Genomic DNA, 13,359 nt, shown 5'->3' with positions numbered 1-13,359 from the left:
TTGATTGACTAGAGCTGGGGGATAGCTTGGACTGGGTGATCTTGGAGGTGTCTTCCAACCTGGTTGATTCTATGATTCACAAGGAAGAATTTCCTCCTCATGTCTAATAGAGGACAACCTTGCACTTGCTTGGTGCACAGCTGGACTTCTTTTAGTGCAGGTATTCCAGGGATGGAAAACCTTCTCTGTGCTGGGATAGAGGAAGATCTTCACAGCAGCACAGGGAGGGGAAAATCCAACTTGAGGATTGACTTTTTGGGCTCAAGGAATGTTCTGTCATCCTCCTGTCAGCTGTTCTCTCTGTGTGCCTGTGTTGTGCTCAACACAGAATTAGTGTTGCTAAGCCTGTAAAGACCTCTTACAAGAAGGAGATTCCTCTCTAGTTATGGTACTGAAATTGTCTGCCAAAAAAACCCAACAAGTTCCAGGCAGAAAAATCCATGCAAGTTCTTATTCCCTCCCCAAATGACTCACATGGTAGAGGAGTTCCAACTGGTTGGCACATTTGGGAGCTCTCTGCTAAAGGCTTTTGTGATGTGATAGAGAAATAACTCTTGGGAATGTCAGTTCTTGGCCAGAAACTGGGAGGTGAGAGCCTCAGGGCACTGCTGCCTTCTCTGAGATCTAACCTGGCTTTGAGCAACCTCTCAAGTTCTTCAGGATGTAGAATCCTGGAATGGGTTGGAAGGGACCTCCCAAAGTCATCCAGTCCAACCCCCTTGAGGCCCTGAGCAAACTCTTCTAGGGGAAGGTGTTGATGCCTGTGGCAGGGGGTTGGAGCTGGATGAGCTTTGAGGTCCCTTCCAGCCCATTCCATGAATGAACTCCACACAGAGTCATAGAATCAGGCAGGGTTGGAAGAGAGCACAAGGATCAGCCAGTTCCAACCCCCCTGCCATGCCCAGGGACATCTCACACTAGAGCAGGCTGCACACAGCCTCAGCCAGCCTGGCCTGAAACACCTTCAGGCATGAGGCTGCCACCACTTCCCTGGGCAACCCCTGCCAGGCTCTCACCACTCATGCTCAACAGCTTCCTCCTCACCTCCAGCCTGACTCTCCCCACCTCCAGCTTTGTTCCTCTTCTTCATAACACCCACTCTGACTCTCCCCATTTCCAGCTTTGTTCCATTCCCCCCAGTCCCATCCCTACCTGACATCCAAAAAGTCCCTCCCCAGCTTTCTTGCAGCCTCCTTCAGATCCTGCAAGGCCACAAGAAGGTCCCCTGGGAGCCTTCTCTTCTCTCCAGCCTGCACAGCCCCAACTGCCTCAGTCTCTGCTCACAGCAGAGCAGCTCCAGCACTCTGCTCACCCTTGTGGCCCTTCTCTGGCCACCTTCCAGCACCTCCACATCCTTCTTGTCCCAGGGGCTCCAGCACTGGATGCAGCACTCCAGGTGGGGTCTCAGCAGTGTGGAGCAGAGAGGCAGGATCCCTTCCCTGCCCTGCTGCCCACCCTGCTGCTGCTGCAGCCCAGGCTCTGGTTGCTCTCTGTGCTGCCAGAGCACACTGACAGCTCAGACTGAGCTTTTCCTCCAGCAGCACCCCCAAGTCCCTCTCCTCAGGGCTGTTCTCCAGCCAGTCCCTGCCCACTGCTTGGGATTGCCTCGACCCAGCTGCAGGACCTCACACTTGGTCTTGTTGAACTCCATGAGCTCAGTGAATGTGCAGATGCCATCCCCTGAGGTGTGCCCACAAAGAAGGTTATAGAATCATAGAATGGTTTAGGTTGGAAGGGAGCTCAAAACTCAGCCACTTCCAACCCCCCTGTGCCACAGGCCTGGAGTTCAAGAGGGGTTAGTCATGGTTTCCTCTAAGTCTCCACCTTGTAATGTGTTAGCAACTCATTTCTCCATGGATGACCTCTCCTTCTTCCAGGCATGGCAGAAGCTGTTCCAGAGATCTCCTTTGTGTAGCATCCTGCAGGTTCTGTTGGGGAATAGGACTGGGAAAAGGGATATAATCCTGAAGCCATCCCAGGCTGGCAGTGTGCTACAGGGCAGGCTTCTTCTGCAGCCTGGCAGCTGTCCTGCAAGACACCTCTGCCATCAGGACAGGCTGAGAGAGTTGGGGCTCTGCAGCCTGGAGAGGAGAAGGCTTGGAGGAGACCTTGGAGTGGCCTTGCAGGATCTGAAGGAGTCTACAGGAAGGCTGTGGAGGGACTATTGACAAGGTCTGGTAATGACAAGAGGAGGAGGAATGGGTTTGGAGTGGCAGAGGGGAGACTGAAACTGGATGTTAGGAAGAAGTTGTTTGCAGTGAGGGTGGTGAGACACTGGCACAGGTTGAGGGTGGTGAGACACTGGCACAGGTTGTCCAGGCAGGTTGTGGAGCACAGCAGCACCCAATGTGATCAAAGATCACATTGGGTGCTGCTGTGCTCCACAACCTCCCTGGAGGTGTTCAGGACCAGGCTGAATGAGTCCTTGAGTGACCTGTTCCAGTGGGAAATGTCCCTGCCCATGGCACAGGGGGGTTGGAAGTGGCTGAGTTTTGAGCTCCCTTCCAACCTAACCCATTCCCTGATTCTAAGAGTCACAGAGTTGTTTGGGTTGGAAGAGACCTTGAAGGTCATGGAGTCCAGCATGGGGACTCCACCACTGGCCTGGGCAGCCTGGGCCAAGTCTGGACAACCCTCAAGGGGAAGAAACTGTTCCTCATGGTCAACCTGAAGCTCTCCTGGTTACAAAGAGGAGTGTTTCACACTGAGCAGAGCCCAGGCAGGTATTGAGTGGTTGGAGTTCTCTAGAACTCCCTGGAAGGAGGCTGGAGCCAGGTGGGGCTTGGGCTCTTCTCTCTAGTAATAAGTGACAGAACATAAGGAAATGGCCTCGAGTTGCTCCAGGGGAGATTTAGGTTACACAAAAGGAACAATTTCTTTCCCTTGAGGCTTGTCAAGGCTTGGAACAGGCTGTTCAAGGTGAAATCATCATCCCTGGAGGTATTTGAAGCCATGGAAACCACAGAATCATAGAATCAAGCAGGTTGGAAGAGAGCTTCAGGCTCATCCAGCCTAACCTAGCACCCAGCCCTGCCCAACCAACCAGCCCATGGCACTAAGTGCCCCAGCCAGCCTTGGCTTCAGCACCTCCAGCCACGGCCACTCCACCACCTCCCTGGGCAGCCCATTCCAATGCCAATCACTCTCTCTGGCAACAACTTCCTAACAACATCCAGCCTGGACCTGCCCTGGCACAGCTTGAGGCTGTGTCCCCTTCTTCTGTTGCTGCTTGCCTGGCAGCAGAGCCCAACCCCACCTGGCTACAGCCTCCCTGCAGGCAGCAATGAGCTCTGCCCTGAGCCTCCTCTGCTGCAGGCTGCACACCCCCAGCTCCCTCAGCCTCTCCTCACAGGGCTGTGCTCCAGGCTTCTCCCCAGCCTTGCTGCCCTTCTCTGGGCACCTTCCAGCACCTCAACATCTCTCTCGAACTGAGGAGCCCAGAACTGGACACAGCTGAGGGCTGTAGCCACCTGGCAGTGCTGGGTTAAGGACTGGTCTCCATCTCAAAGGTCTTTCCTAGCCTAGATGATTCTTCTAAGCCATCCCACATCAGTCCAGTTGCTCTTATGCTGGAATTTGTCAGACTCCTGACATGAGAGGCTTTGTCCTTGGCTGTAGGTCCTCACTGCTCCACCCCTGCACAGCAATGAGCTGCCCTCTGCACCAGCTCTTGGCGTGAGGTGCAGTCGGAGTGTCCTGGCATGGTGGAACCTGAAGCCTTGCAGATTGGTACAGCTCATCTGGATGGATTTGCCCAGATGAGGTAGAAGGAGAAAGCTTTTAGCTTCAGAAGAAACGTTCCCATGTAGTTGTTAGCAGGGAGTGAGTCACTGAGCTGTGGGGATTTCCTGGGGCTGGCAGCTGCCTTTGGAAGCAGAAGCCTTGCAGGCAGCGCGTGCGGCTCGCACTCGTGTGCAGGCTGCCTGGCTGCTGCCTCTGCCCAGGAGGCACCTTGGAGATCATCTCCTCCCCCCCTTGCCTTGCCCAGGAGCACCTCTCAACTAGCCCAGGCTGCTCAAGACCTCATCCAGCCTGGCCTTGAACACCTCCAGAGAGGAGGCAGCCACAGTCACCTTGGGCAGCCTGTGCCAGAGTCTCACCTCCCTCGCACTGAAGATTTTCTTCCTCCACTCCAGCCTAACCCTGCTCTGCCTCAGATCCAAACCATTCCATCTTGTCCTGCTTCCAGACACCCTCAGGAAGCCTCTCTTCATCCTTCCTGCAGGATCCCTTCAGGCACTGTCAGGCAGCTCTGAGATCCTCCTGGAACCTTCTCCTCTGCAGGCTGCATCCCCCCAGCTCCCTCAGCCTGTGCTCACAGCAGAGCTGCTCCAACGCCTGGAGCATCTTCGTGGCCTCCTCTAGACTCACACCAGCAGCTCTGTGTGCTCCTCCTGCTGAGGACAGCAGCACTGGAGGCAGTGTTGGAGGTGAGGTCAGAGCAGAGCCAAGGGGCAGAATTTTACTTGAACTGTTGATTTTTTAGCTGAATCTGAAAAGAAGCAGAAGCAGAGCTCATAGTTTTACTTGCCTCCTTTCTTGAGGCAGGTGCTTGCTTCATTCCCTTACTCCTTTGCCTCTGCTAAGTTCTGCAGCAAGTCAGGGTTGGTACAACTCTGAGTTGAGCAACCAAGTCAGTGATGAGTGTGATTCTCCCTCTTGCTTTAGGTCCTTGCTGTGGAGAAGTTCTGCTTTGCCAAACTTTCCACACACGTTGTGGATCCACATCCTACAGAAGCTGAAAGGTTTGGCAGCAGACTTGGGGAAAGGGGAAAGTTTAGGTTGAAAGGTTTCCAGCCTCTGGAAATTCCCTCCTGGAGTAGAGAGCTTCTTTTTTCTCTGAAGCAAGTGCAGGGATGGAGATATTTGTTTTCTTAGTAACTTCAGTCATTTGTCCTTTACCCTACTGTGCTGCAGTCCTCCTGCCATGTCTTCTTTGCCACTTGTCCTTAATATCATCCTAGGGTGGCCTGGGTTGGAAGGGACCTCCAAAGTGCCACCCCCCTGCACTCAGCAGGGACATCCTCCCCTACAGCAGCTTGCACACAGCCTCCTCCAGCCTCACCTGGAGCAGCTCCAGCCAGGAGGCCTCAGCTCCCTCCCTGGGCAACCTGCTGCAGTGCTCCAGCAGCCTCCTGCTGCACAACTTGTTCCTCACCTCCACTCTCAAGCTGCTCTGCTCTCATTCCAAACCACTGCCCTCAGCCTGTCCCTGCAGGCCTTTGGGAGCAGTCCCTCTGCAGCCTGCTTGTAGCCCCTGCAGGTCCTGGCAGGCTGCTCTGAGCTCTGCCTGGAGCCTTCTCTCCTGCAGGCAGCACACCCCCCAGCTCTCTCAACCTGTCCCCATGGCAGAGCTGCTTCAGCCTCTTGAGCTCTGGACCCTCTCCATCAGGTCCATGTCCTTCCTGTGTTTACAGCACCAGAGCTGGATGCAGCACTCCAGGAGCCAGTCCAGGTCTACTAATTGAACCTGGGAAGAACCAAAGCTGAAATTGCTACAGGGTTTTATCTTCAGCTGCAGGCCAGAGGCTCAGAAGCAAGGGACTAGATAGAATCTTACAATCAGGGTTGGAAGGGAGCACAAGGATCTGCCAGTTCAAACCCCCCTGCCATGCCCAGGGACACCTCACACTAGAGCAGGCTGCACACAGCCTCAGCCAGCCTGGCCTGAAACACCTCTAGTAATGAGGCTTCCACCACCTCCCTGGGCAACCCCTTCCAGGCTCTCACCACCCTCATGCTCAACAACTTCTTCCTACCATCCACTCTCATTCTCCCCACTTCCAGCTTTGTTCCATTCCCCCCAGTCCTGTCCCTACCTGACAACCTAAAAAGTCCCTCCCCAGCTTCCCTGTAGCCCCTTTAAGGCACTGCAAGGCCACAAGAAGGTCCCCTGGGAGCCTTCTCCTCTCCAGACTTGGACACTCTTTGTCCCAGCAAAGCACCACTGAGCCTACTGAAGTCACCAGCAACCTCCTGTCAGCAGAGCCCAAAATGCAGAACCCCAGGACCTGAAAGCACAATTCCAGGGGGAATTTTGTGTTAACTTCTTTCGTAGTTAGAAGTCAGCTCAACTCCATCAGGTCCCTTTGTGATGATGCCAACCCAGAGCTGCTGCTGGCTGATAACGTGAGGGTTCTCCAGAGAAACAGGGAAAGGGCTACAGAAACACAGAAGTAAGAGCCCAGGCACAGCCAGGAGGGAATTCTCTGCTGGCAACCAGAGCAGAACACTCACAAGAGTCACAGAATGGGTTTAGGTTGGGAGGGAGCTCAAAGCTCAGCCACTTCCAACCTCCCTGCCATGGGCAGGGACACCTCCCACTAGAACAGGTTGCTCAAGACCTCATCCAGCCTGGCCTTGAACTCTTCCAGGGAGGTTGTGGAGCACAGAAGCACAGAATGGGATCTTTGATCCCATTCTGTGCTTCTGTGCTCCACAACCTCCCTGGGCAACCTGTGCCAGTGTCTCCCCACCCTCACTGCAAACAACTTCTTCCCCACACCCAGTTTCAATCTCCCCTCTGCCCTGGAGAGCTTTCTTCTAGCCCCCTTAAGACACTGCAAGGCCACTATAAGGTCCTACTTTTGCTGATACTGAGGCAGATCTTGGTACCTACACAGATCTTGATCATCCTCTGGTGTTTTTTTTCCCCCACTTGCAGCCTAACCTCTTGGTGTTTTCCTCTTCACTTGCTGCAGGAAAGACCTTGAGCTATTGGTGCTTCAGCCCTGGCTACAGCATGCACGAGTTGGTTCGCCAGGGGGTCAGGTCCATCATCCTCACCAGTGGGACTCTCTCCCCCCTCTCCTCATTCACAATGGAAATGCAGATGTAAGTAGGCAGCTGTGTGAAGCAGCCACTGCACCACCTGCCCTCTGATCTGGTTTTGGGTGGGGGGGATCATCTTGGCATTTTGAAGGCCACCGAGATGCTCAGAGGGCTGCAGCAGCTCTGCTCTGAGCACAGGCTGAGAGAGTTGGGGCTGTGCAGCCTGGAGAGGAGAAGGCTTGGGGGAGAGCTTGGAGTGGCCTTCCAGGATCTGAAGGGGGCTCCAGGAGGGCTGGGGAGGGACTATTGACAAGGTCTGGTAATGGTAAGGAGGAGAAGGAATGGGTTTGAAGTGGCAGAGGGGAGATTGAAACTGGATGTGAGGAAGAAGTTGTTTGCAGTGAGGGTGGGGAGAGACTGGCACAGGTCGAGGGTGGTGAGACGCTGGCACAGGTTGCCCAGGGAGGTTGTGGAGCACAGAAGCACAGAATGGGATCAAAGATCCCATTCTGTGCTTCTGTGCTCCACAACCTCCCTGGAAGAGTTCAAGGCCAGGCTGGATGAGGTCTTGAGCAACCTGTTCTAGTGGGAGGTGTCCCTGCCCATGGCAGGGAGGTTGGAAGTGGCTGAGCTTTGAGCTCCCTCCCAACCTAAACCCATTCTGTGACTCTTGTGAGTGTTCTGCTCTGGTTGCCAGCAGAGAATTCCCTCCTGGCTGTGCCTGGGCTCTTACTTCTGTGTTTCTGTAGCCCTTTCCCTGTTTCTCTGGAGAACCCTCACGTTATCAGCCAGCAGCAGCTCTGGGTTGGCATCATCACAAAGGGACCTGATGGAGTTGAGCTGACTTCTAACTACGAAAGAAGGTAACACAAAATTCCCCCTGGAATTGTGCTTTCAGGTCCTGGGGTTCTGCATTTTGGGCTCTGCTGACAGGAGGTTGCTGGTGACTTCAGTAGGCTCAGTGGTGCTTTGCTGGGACAAAGAGTGTCCAAGTCTGGAGAGGAGAAGGCTCCCAGGGGACCTTCTTGTGGCCTTGCAGTGCCTTAAAGGGGCTACAGGGAAGCTGGGGAGGGACTTTTTAGGTTGTCAGGTAGGGACAGGACTGGGGGGAATGGAACAAAGCTGGAAGTGGGGAGAATGAGAGTGGATGGTAGGAAGAAGTTGTTGAGCATGAGGGTGGTGAGAGCCTGGCAGGGGTTGCCCAGGGAGGTGGTGGAAGCCTCATTACTAGAGGTGCTTAAGGCCAGGCTGGCTGAGGCTGTGTGCAGCCTGCTCTAGTGTGAGGTGTCCCTGGGCATGGCAGGGGGGTTGGAACTGGCAGATCCTTGTGCTCCCTTCCAACCCTGCCTGATGCTATGGCTCTTAAGTGTGGACTTCTTGCTGGGTAACAACATCCTGTGACCATTACTGTTGACAATCCAGAACTGAAGGACTGGAAGGTTTCAAGTGTCAGGGCTCTGAGTGTGTCAGTAGTGCCCTGAGCAGATCAAACAGGACCTGCAGCCACAACCAGCTCCCAGCAGCTCCACTTATGGTCTGGCAGAGACATTCTGGACAAGGACCTGTTGGAGCAGGGGCTGGAACACTTCTGCTGTGAAGCCAGGCTGAGGGAGCTGGGGGTGTGCAGCCTGCAGCAGAGAAGGCTCCAGGCAGAGCTCAGAGCAGCCTGCCAGGACCTGCAGGGGCTACAAGCAGGCTGCAGAGGGACTGTTGGCAAAGGCCTGCAGGGACAGGCTGAGGGCAGTGGTTTGGAATGAGAGCAGAGCAGCTTGAGATTGGAGGTGAGGAAGAAGTTGTGCAGCAGGAGGCTGCTGGAGCACTGCAGCAGGTTGCCCAGGGAGGGAGCTGAGGCCCCATGGCTGGAGCTGCTCCAGGTGAGGCTGGAGGAGGCTGTGAGCAAGCTGCTGTAGGGGAGGATGTTCCTGCTGAGTGCAGGGGGGGGTGGAACTGGGAGGCCTTTAGAGGTCCTTTCCAACCCAAACCATTCTGTGATTCTCTGAGCACAGACCCCCCAAAAAGCATCACTCAAAGAGCAGATACTGAAACCAACCCAAAAAAGAAGGGCCAGGGCGAGAGGAAAATGTTCCTTGTTCTGCAGAACTGGAAGGGGACTCAGCCCTTGGAATGGATTTTTACAGAGAAGAGGTCTGGAAACTCCTGAGTCTGTGCTTTTCATCGTGCAGAGCTTGCTGAGCTGTTTGAGAGGTGTTTTGGTGAAGGAACTTGTCACTTGGAGGCAAAAGATTTGGGATCCACCTCAACCCCCAAGGGCTAAACCATCTTGGGGTTTGGAAGGAAGGGAATTTACAGCCTGGGCTTTGTTTTGGCAACATCTCTGGGGTTATTTGTGGCCCTATCAAAAGCAATGTCCCCTCCCCTCTTGCCTTGGTTTTTCTCTCTCCTTTTTAAACCTCCATAGGCAGATTTCCTGGGAACAAAAGAACATAGAGCAACAGAAAGGCAGGAGAAAAAGAGATGACTGCAGCTGGAGCTGGGCTCCTTTTTTTCTCAGGCAGAACAAAGGAGCTTTACTTAGTTCATGCCAGGAGTAAACTCTAGCCATAGCAACCCAAATTCATCCTCCTTGCCCCTGCAGCCTCACCCCACCTCCTTAGTTGTTTGGAATAGTTAGTGGCTTAGTCAGGCTTGGCAGCATCTCAGCAGGCTTCTGGTGGAACTCACAGCCTCCACTTGTTGCTGTTACTCATCCTGGGTCTGCCCATTTCCACTTGTTCCTTTGTGATGCTGGGGAAGTTCAGATCCTCTTCGGTGCTAAAAATAATGTTGGTGTCCTGGAAAGGCTACAGCTGGAGTCTTGTGGCCAGTTCTGGGCTCTCCCCAGCCCCAGAGGGACAGAGAACTACTGGAGGGAATCCAGCAGAGGCTGCAGAGCTGCTGAGGGGCCTGGAGCAGCTCTGTGAGGAGCAAAGGCTGAGAGCCTGCAGAGGAGCAGCCCCAGAGGGGAGCTAAGCAATGCTCAGCAAGAGCTGAAGGAGCTGTGGGGGACAAGAGGCTGGGGCCAGGCTCTTGTCAGTGGTGCCCAGGGACAGGCCAAGGGGCAGTAGGCACAACCTGGAAGCCAGGAGGTTCCATCTGAACAGGAGGAGGAACTTGTTTGGTGTGAGGGTGCAGAGCCTTGGAGCAGGCTGCCCAGAGAGGCTGTGGAGTCTCCTTGTGTGCAGAGCTTCCAAGCCCAGCTGGGCAGTGTGCTGCTGGGCAGGCTGCTGGGGGTGTCCTGCTGGAGCAGGAGAGATGATCTCCAGAAGTCCCTCCCAAGCTGACCCTGCTGGGATTCTGGGATGCTTCAGTGCTTATTAGCAGTGTATTGCCAAGCTGTCTGTGGGCTCTTGCCCTGGGGGCTGGCTGGCTGCAGAGGCAGCAGTGTGGCTCCTCCACTGCAGCTGCCTCTCAGAGGGGAGCTCAGCAGGCATGCAGAGCAAACACAGTGACCTTCTTGGTTTCTGTCTTCTTTGCAGGTTTTCAGAGGATTATTTATCTTCCCTGGGGAAAACAGTTGGTAAGTGAAGTGTGGGCCCCTCAGAAACAGCACTTTTAGATCCCTTCTAGAAGGAGGAATGCTAAAGAGGTCAGAATGGAGGGAGGTGAAGGTTTGCTTTGCATCCTGCATGCTGCCTGCTTTGCTCCACCAGTTGCTTGTTCTTGCTGCCTGCAAATGATGAGTCTGAGTCTTTGCTTCAATGTTTCCAGCTTTGGGGTTCATTTTCTTCTCGGCAGGTGTTTGGGTTTGGGTCTAAACTGTGCTGCCTAAACATGGTCAGAGAGTGGCATAGATTAGAAACTCAGTGCACAGAGATGCTGCAGCCAAACGTTTGCAGAGCAGTTGAGGATCACAAGACCTCAATCCAGTGATGTTCTGGTAGAGGCTCTGTGTGAAGCCTGCCTGAAGTCAGCATCTTCTGTTCTGGTGATGTTACCCAACTAGAACAGAACCACAACACTTCAACGTGGGGACTGAAGGGAAGAAGAACATTTTGGGTAGCTTGGCTCAGATGGGGTCAAAAGGAACCTGTTAACTCTACAAAGGTTTGAAGGGGCTTTTGTGGGGAGAGGGCTCTGAGGGAGTCAGCTTGGCCTGGGAGGTGAAGCTAAGAAACACAAAACGTTCACAGGTTGCCCTGGGTTGGAAGGGACCCTCCAGGGGCATCTTGTCCAACACTCCTGCACTCAGCAGGGGCACAGGAGCAGGTTGCTCAGGGCCACAGCAAGTTTGACCTTGAGTGTCTCCAGGGATGGAGTCTCCACCACCTCTCTGGGCAACCCCTTCCAGTCTTTGCCCACCCTCACTGTCATTCTGATGTCCAACCTAAATCTCCCCTGCCCCTGTTTCACACCATAGCCCCTGATGGTTTCAGTAATGCCAGAGGGATGTGTTCTCCACTGAGGGGTTTCCTACTGGACTAGAAGACTGCCAGGTGCAGTCTGGTGGATCCTTGGCCACTGTTTAGAAGGTTTAGACTGGAGAAAATGATCTTAGAAGAGATCTTGCTGAACATGTGGCAGGCATTGGTGCAGTCCTGGATGCCAATCCAGGCTGGGGGAGCTGAGGTTGAGAGCAACCCTGCAGAGAAGGACTTGGGGGTGCTGGTGGCTGAGAAACTGGGCAGGAGGGAGCAATGGGCACTGACAGCCCAGGAGGCCAAGGGCAGCCTGGGCTGCATCCAAAGCAGTGTGGGCAGAGCTGGAGAGAGGAGATCCTGCTCCTCTGCTCTGCTGAGACCTCACCTGCAGGGCTGGGGCCAGCTCTGGAGCCCTCAGCACAGGAAGGACATGGACCTGGTGGAAAGGGTGCAGAAGAGGCAGCAAAAATGCTCGGGGGCTGGAGCAGCTCTGCTGTGAGGCCAGGCTGAGGGAGCTGGGGGTGTGCAGCCTGCAGGAGAGAAGGCTCCAGGCAGAGCTCAGAGCAGCCTGCCAGGACCTGCAGGGGCTACAAGCAGGCTGCAGAGGGACTGCTCCCAAAGGGCTGCAGGGACAGGCTGAGGGCAGTGGTTTGGAATGAGAGCAGAGCAGCTTGAGAGTGGAGGTGAGGAAGAAGTTGTGCAGCAGGAGGCTGCTGGAGCACTGCAGCAGGTTGCCCAGGGAGGGAGCTGAGGCCCCATGGCTGGAGCTGCTCCAGGTGAGGCTGGAGGAGTCTGTGAGCAAGCTGCTGTAGGGGAGGATGTCCCTGCTGGCTGCAGGGGGGATGGCACTGGGTGACCTTTGGAGGTTCCTTCCAGCCCACACCATTCTGTGTTTGAAGCTTCCCATGCTGCTGTGCCTCCTCTGCAGCCTGTGTGCCCCATCCTTGCAGCCCACCCTCAGCTGCCTTTGCTCTCTCGTTGCAGGTAACCTGGTGCGAGTCGTGCCCCACGGGATGCTGGTCTTCTTCCCATCCTATCCTGTCATGGATAAGAGCCTGGAATATTGGAGAGTATGTTAAGCACTCTCTAACTTTGCCATCTGACCATGCTCATTAACATTGCTTCTGTTAATAAGTAAAGACCCAGCTCAGGCTTCTGTTCCCTTGATCACAGCGCACCAAAGTGCAGCTTTGTGAAGCTCTAACCCAAAAGAATCTTCATCTCTCCTCTCACCTGGTCCCAGCAATCACTGAGTTTCACCAAACTTCTCTTTATTGAGCCTCCAAATTGTAGTTGGGCAAAGTGTTTTAATCCTTAGGGAGGGAAAAAGATGTCCCAAGCTGAGCATTTCTTTTTAGTAGCTGTTGCTGGGTCACTTTGTGCCTGCTCATCCCCTGAGTGCTCCTGCTGGGACTTGGCTGAGCACTTCTGCTTTACATCCTCCTCCTTACAAGTGAGCACTGGGATGGAGCTGTCACTGCAGAGGGGGACTCAAGGAGGTGGCTGTGGGGAGTTTGCAAGCTGGGAAGGAAAGGAATGGATCTCTCTGCATCATGGCTCAGCTGCAAGCAGGCACTGGCAGTCTTGGTTGGACTGCATCTGCCTGCTTCCAGCTCCTCCTCAGGAACTAACTGCTGGGGAAGTGTGTGGTGACCACTCAGGGTCTGTGGGGCTCTGGGGATCCCTCTGGAACATTTTCCTTCTTGTGGGCACCACTGGGTGGGTTCTTGCCTTCAGGTGGCCCTTTCTGACCCCTTCTTTATGTGTTGGAACAGGAGCATGATCTTGCTAAAAGAATAGAAGAAGTGAAGCCCATGTTTGTGGAGCCCAGGAACAAAGGAAGCTTTGCAGAGGTTGAGTGTTTGCATTGCCTGTTTCTGTTCAAATGCCTCTTCTGTGATGTGTTAGAGTGTGGAACAGCCACATTTTATGCTAGGATAAATGGCAATCACCTACATTTCATCCTAGGATTAAAGTGAAGCCTCCACACTTCATCTTTTTCCCAGGCTAAAATTTGAGTGCTTCATTTTTATTCCAGAAGTGAAGCTCCCCCCAGCCCCTGCCAGGTTTCTGGGAGGGTAAAAGTGGAGCTCCCCCAGCTTAGCTCCAGGGAGGGTAAAAGTGGAGCTCCCCCAGCTTAGCTCCAGGGAGGGTAAAAGTGGAGCTCCCCCAGCTTAGCTCCTGGGAGGGTAAAAGTGGAGCTCCCCCAGCTTAGCTCCAGGGAGGGTAA

At 54.3% G+C, this 13,359-nt stretch overlaps 1 protein-coding gene across 6 annotated transcripts in view; it reads left to right on the top strand.

The window, feature by feature from the left end:
* The window catches only part of RTEL1 (regulator of telomere elongation helicase 1), a 65,784-nt gene that overhangs the window by 23,916 nt on the left and 28,509 nt on the right, over window positions 1–13,359 (top strand). For all 6 annotated transcript variants that reach the window (XM_064167653.1, XM_064167656.1, XM_064167655.1 and 3 more), the window contains exons 16-20: window positions 6,702–6,834; window positions 7,521–7,634; window positions 10,248–10,288; window positions 12,114–12,199; window positions 12,905–12,982. In XM_064167653.1, coding sequence (XP_064023723.1) covers window positions 6,702–6,834; window positions 7,521–7,634; window positions 10,248–10,288; window positions 12,114–12,199; window positions 12,905–12,982 — 452 coding nt within the window. The remainder of the gene's footprint in view (window positions 1–6,701; window positions 6,835–7,520; window positions 7,635–10,247; window positions 10,289–12,113; window positions 12,200–12,904; window positions 12,983–13,359) is intronic.

Source organism: Pogoniulus pusillus, chromosome 29, assembly GCF_015220805.1.
Source record: "Pogoniulus pusillus isolate bPogPus1 chromosome 29, bPogPus1.pri, whole genome shotgun sequence".
Taxonomy (NCBI): Eukaryota; Metazoa; Chordata; class Aves; order Piciformes; family Lybiidae; genus Pogoniulus; species Pogoniulus pusillus.
Note: the sequence above shows the minus strand (reverse complement) of the source record. Positions and strands in the feature narration are given on the sequence as shown.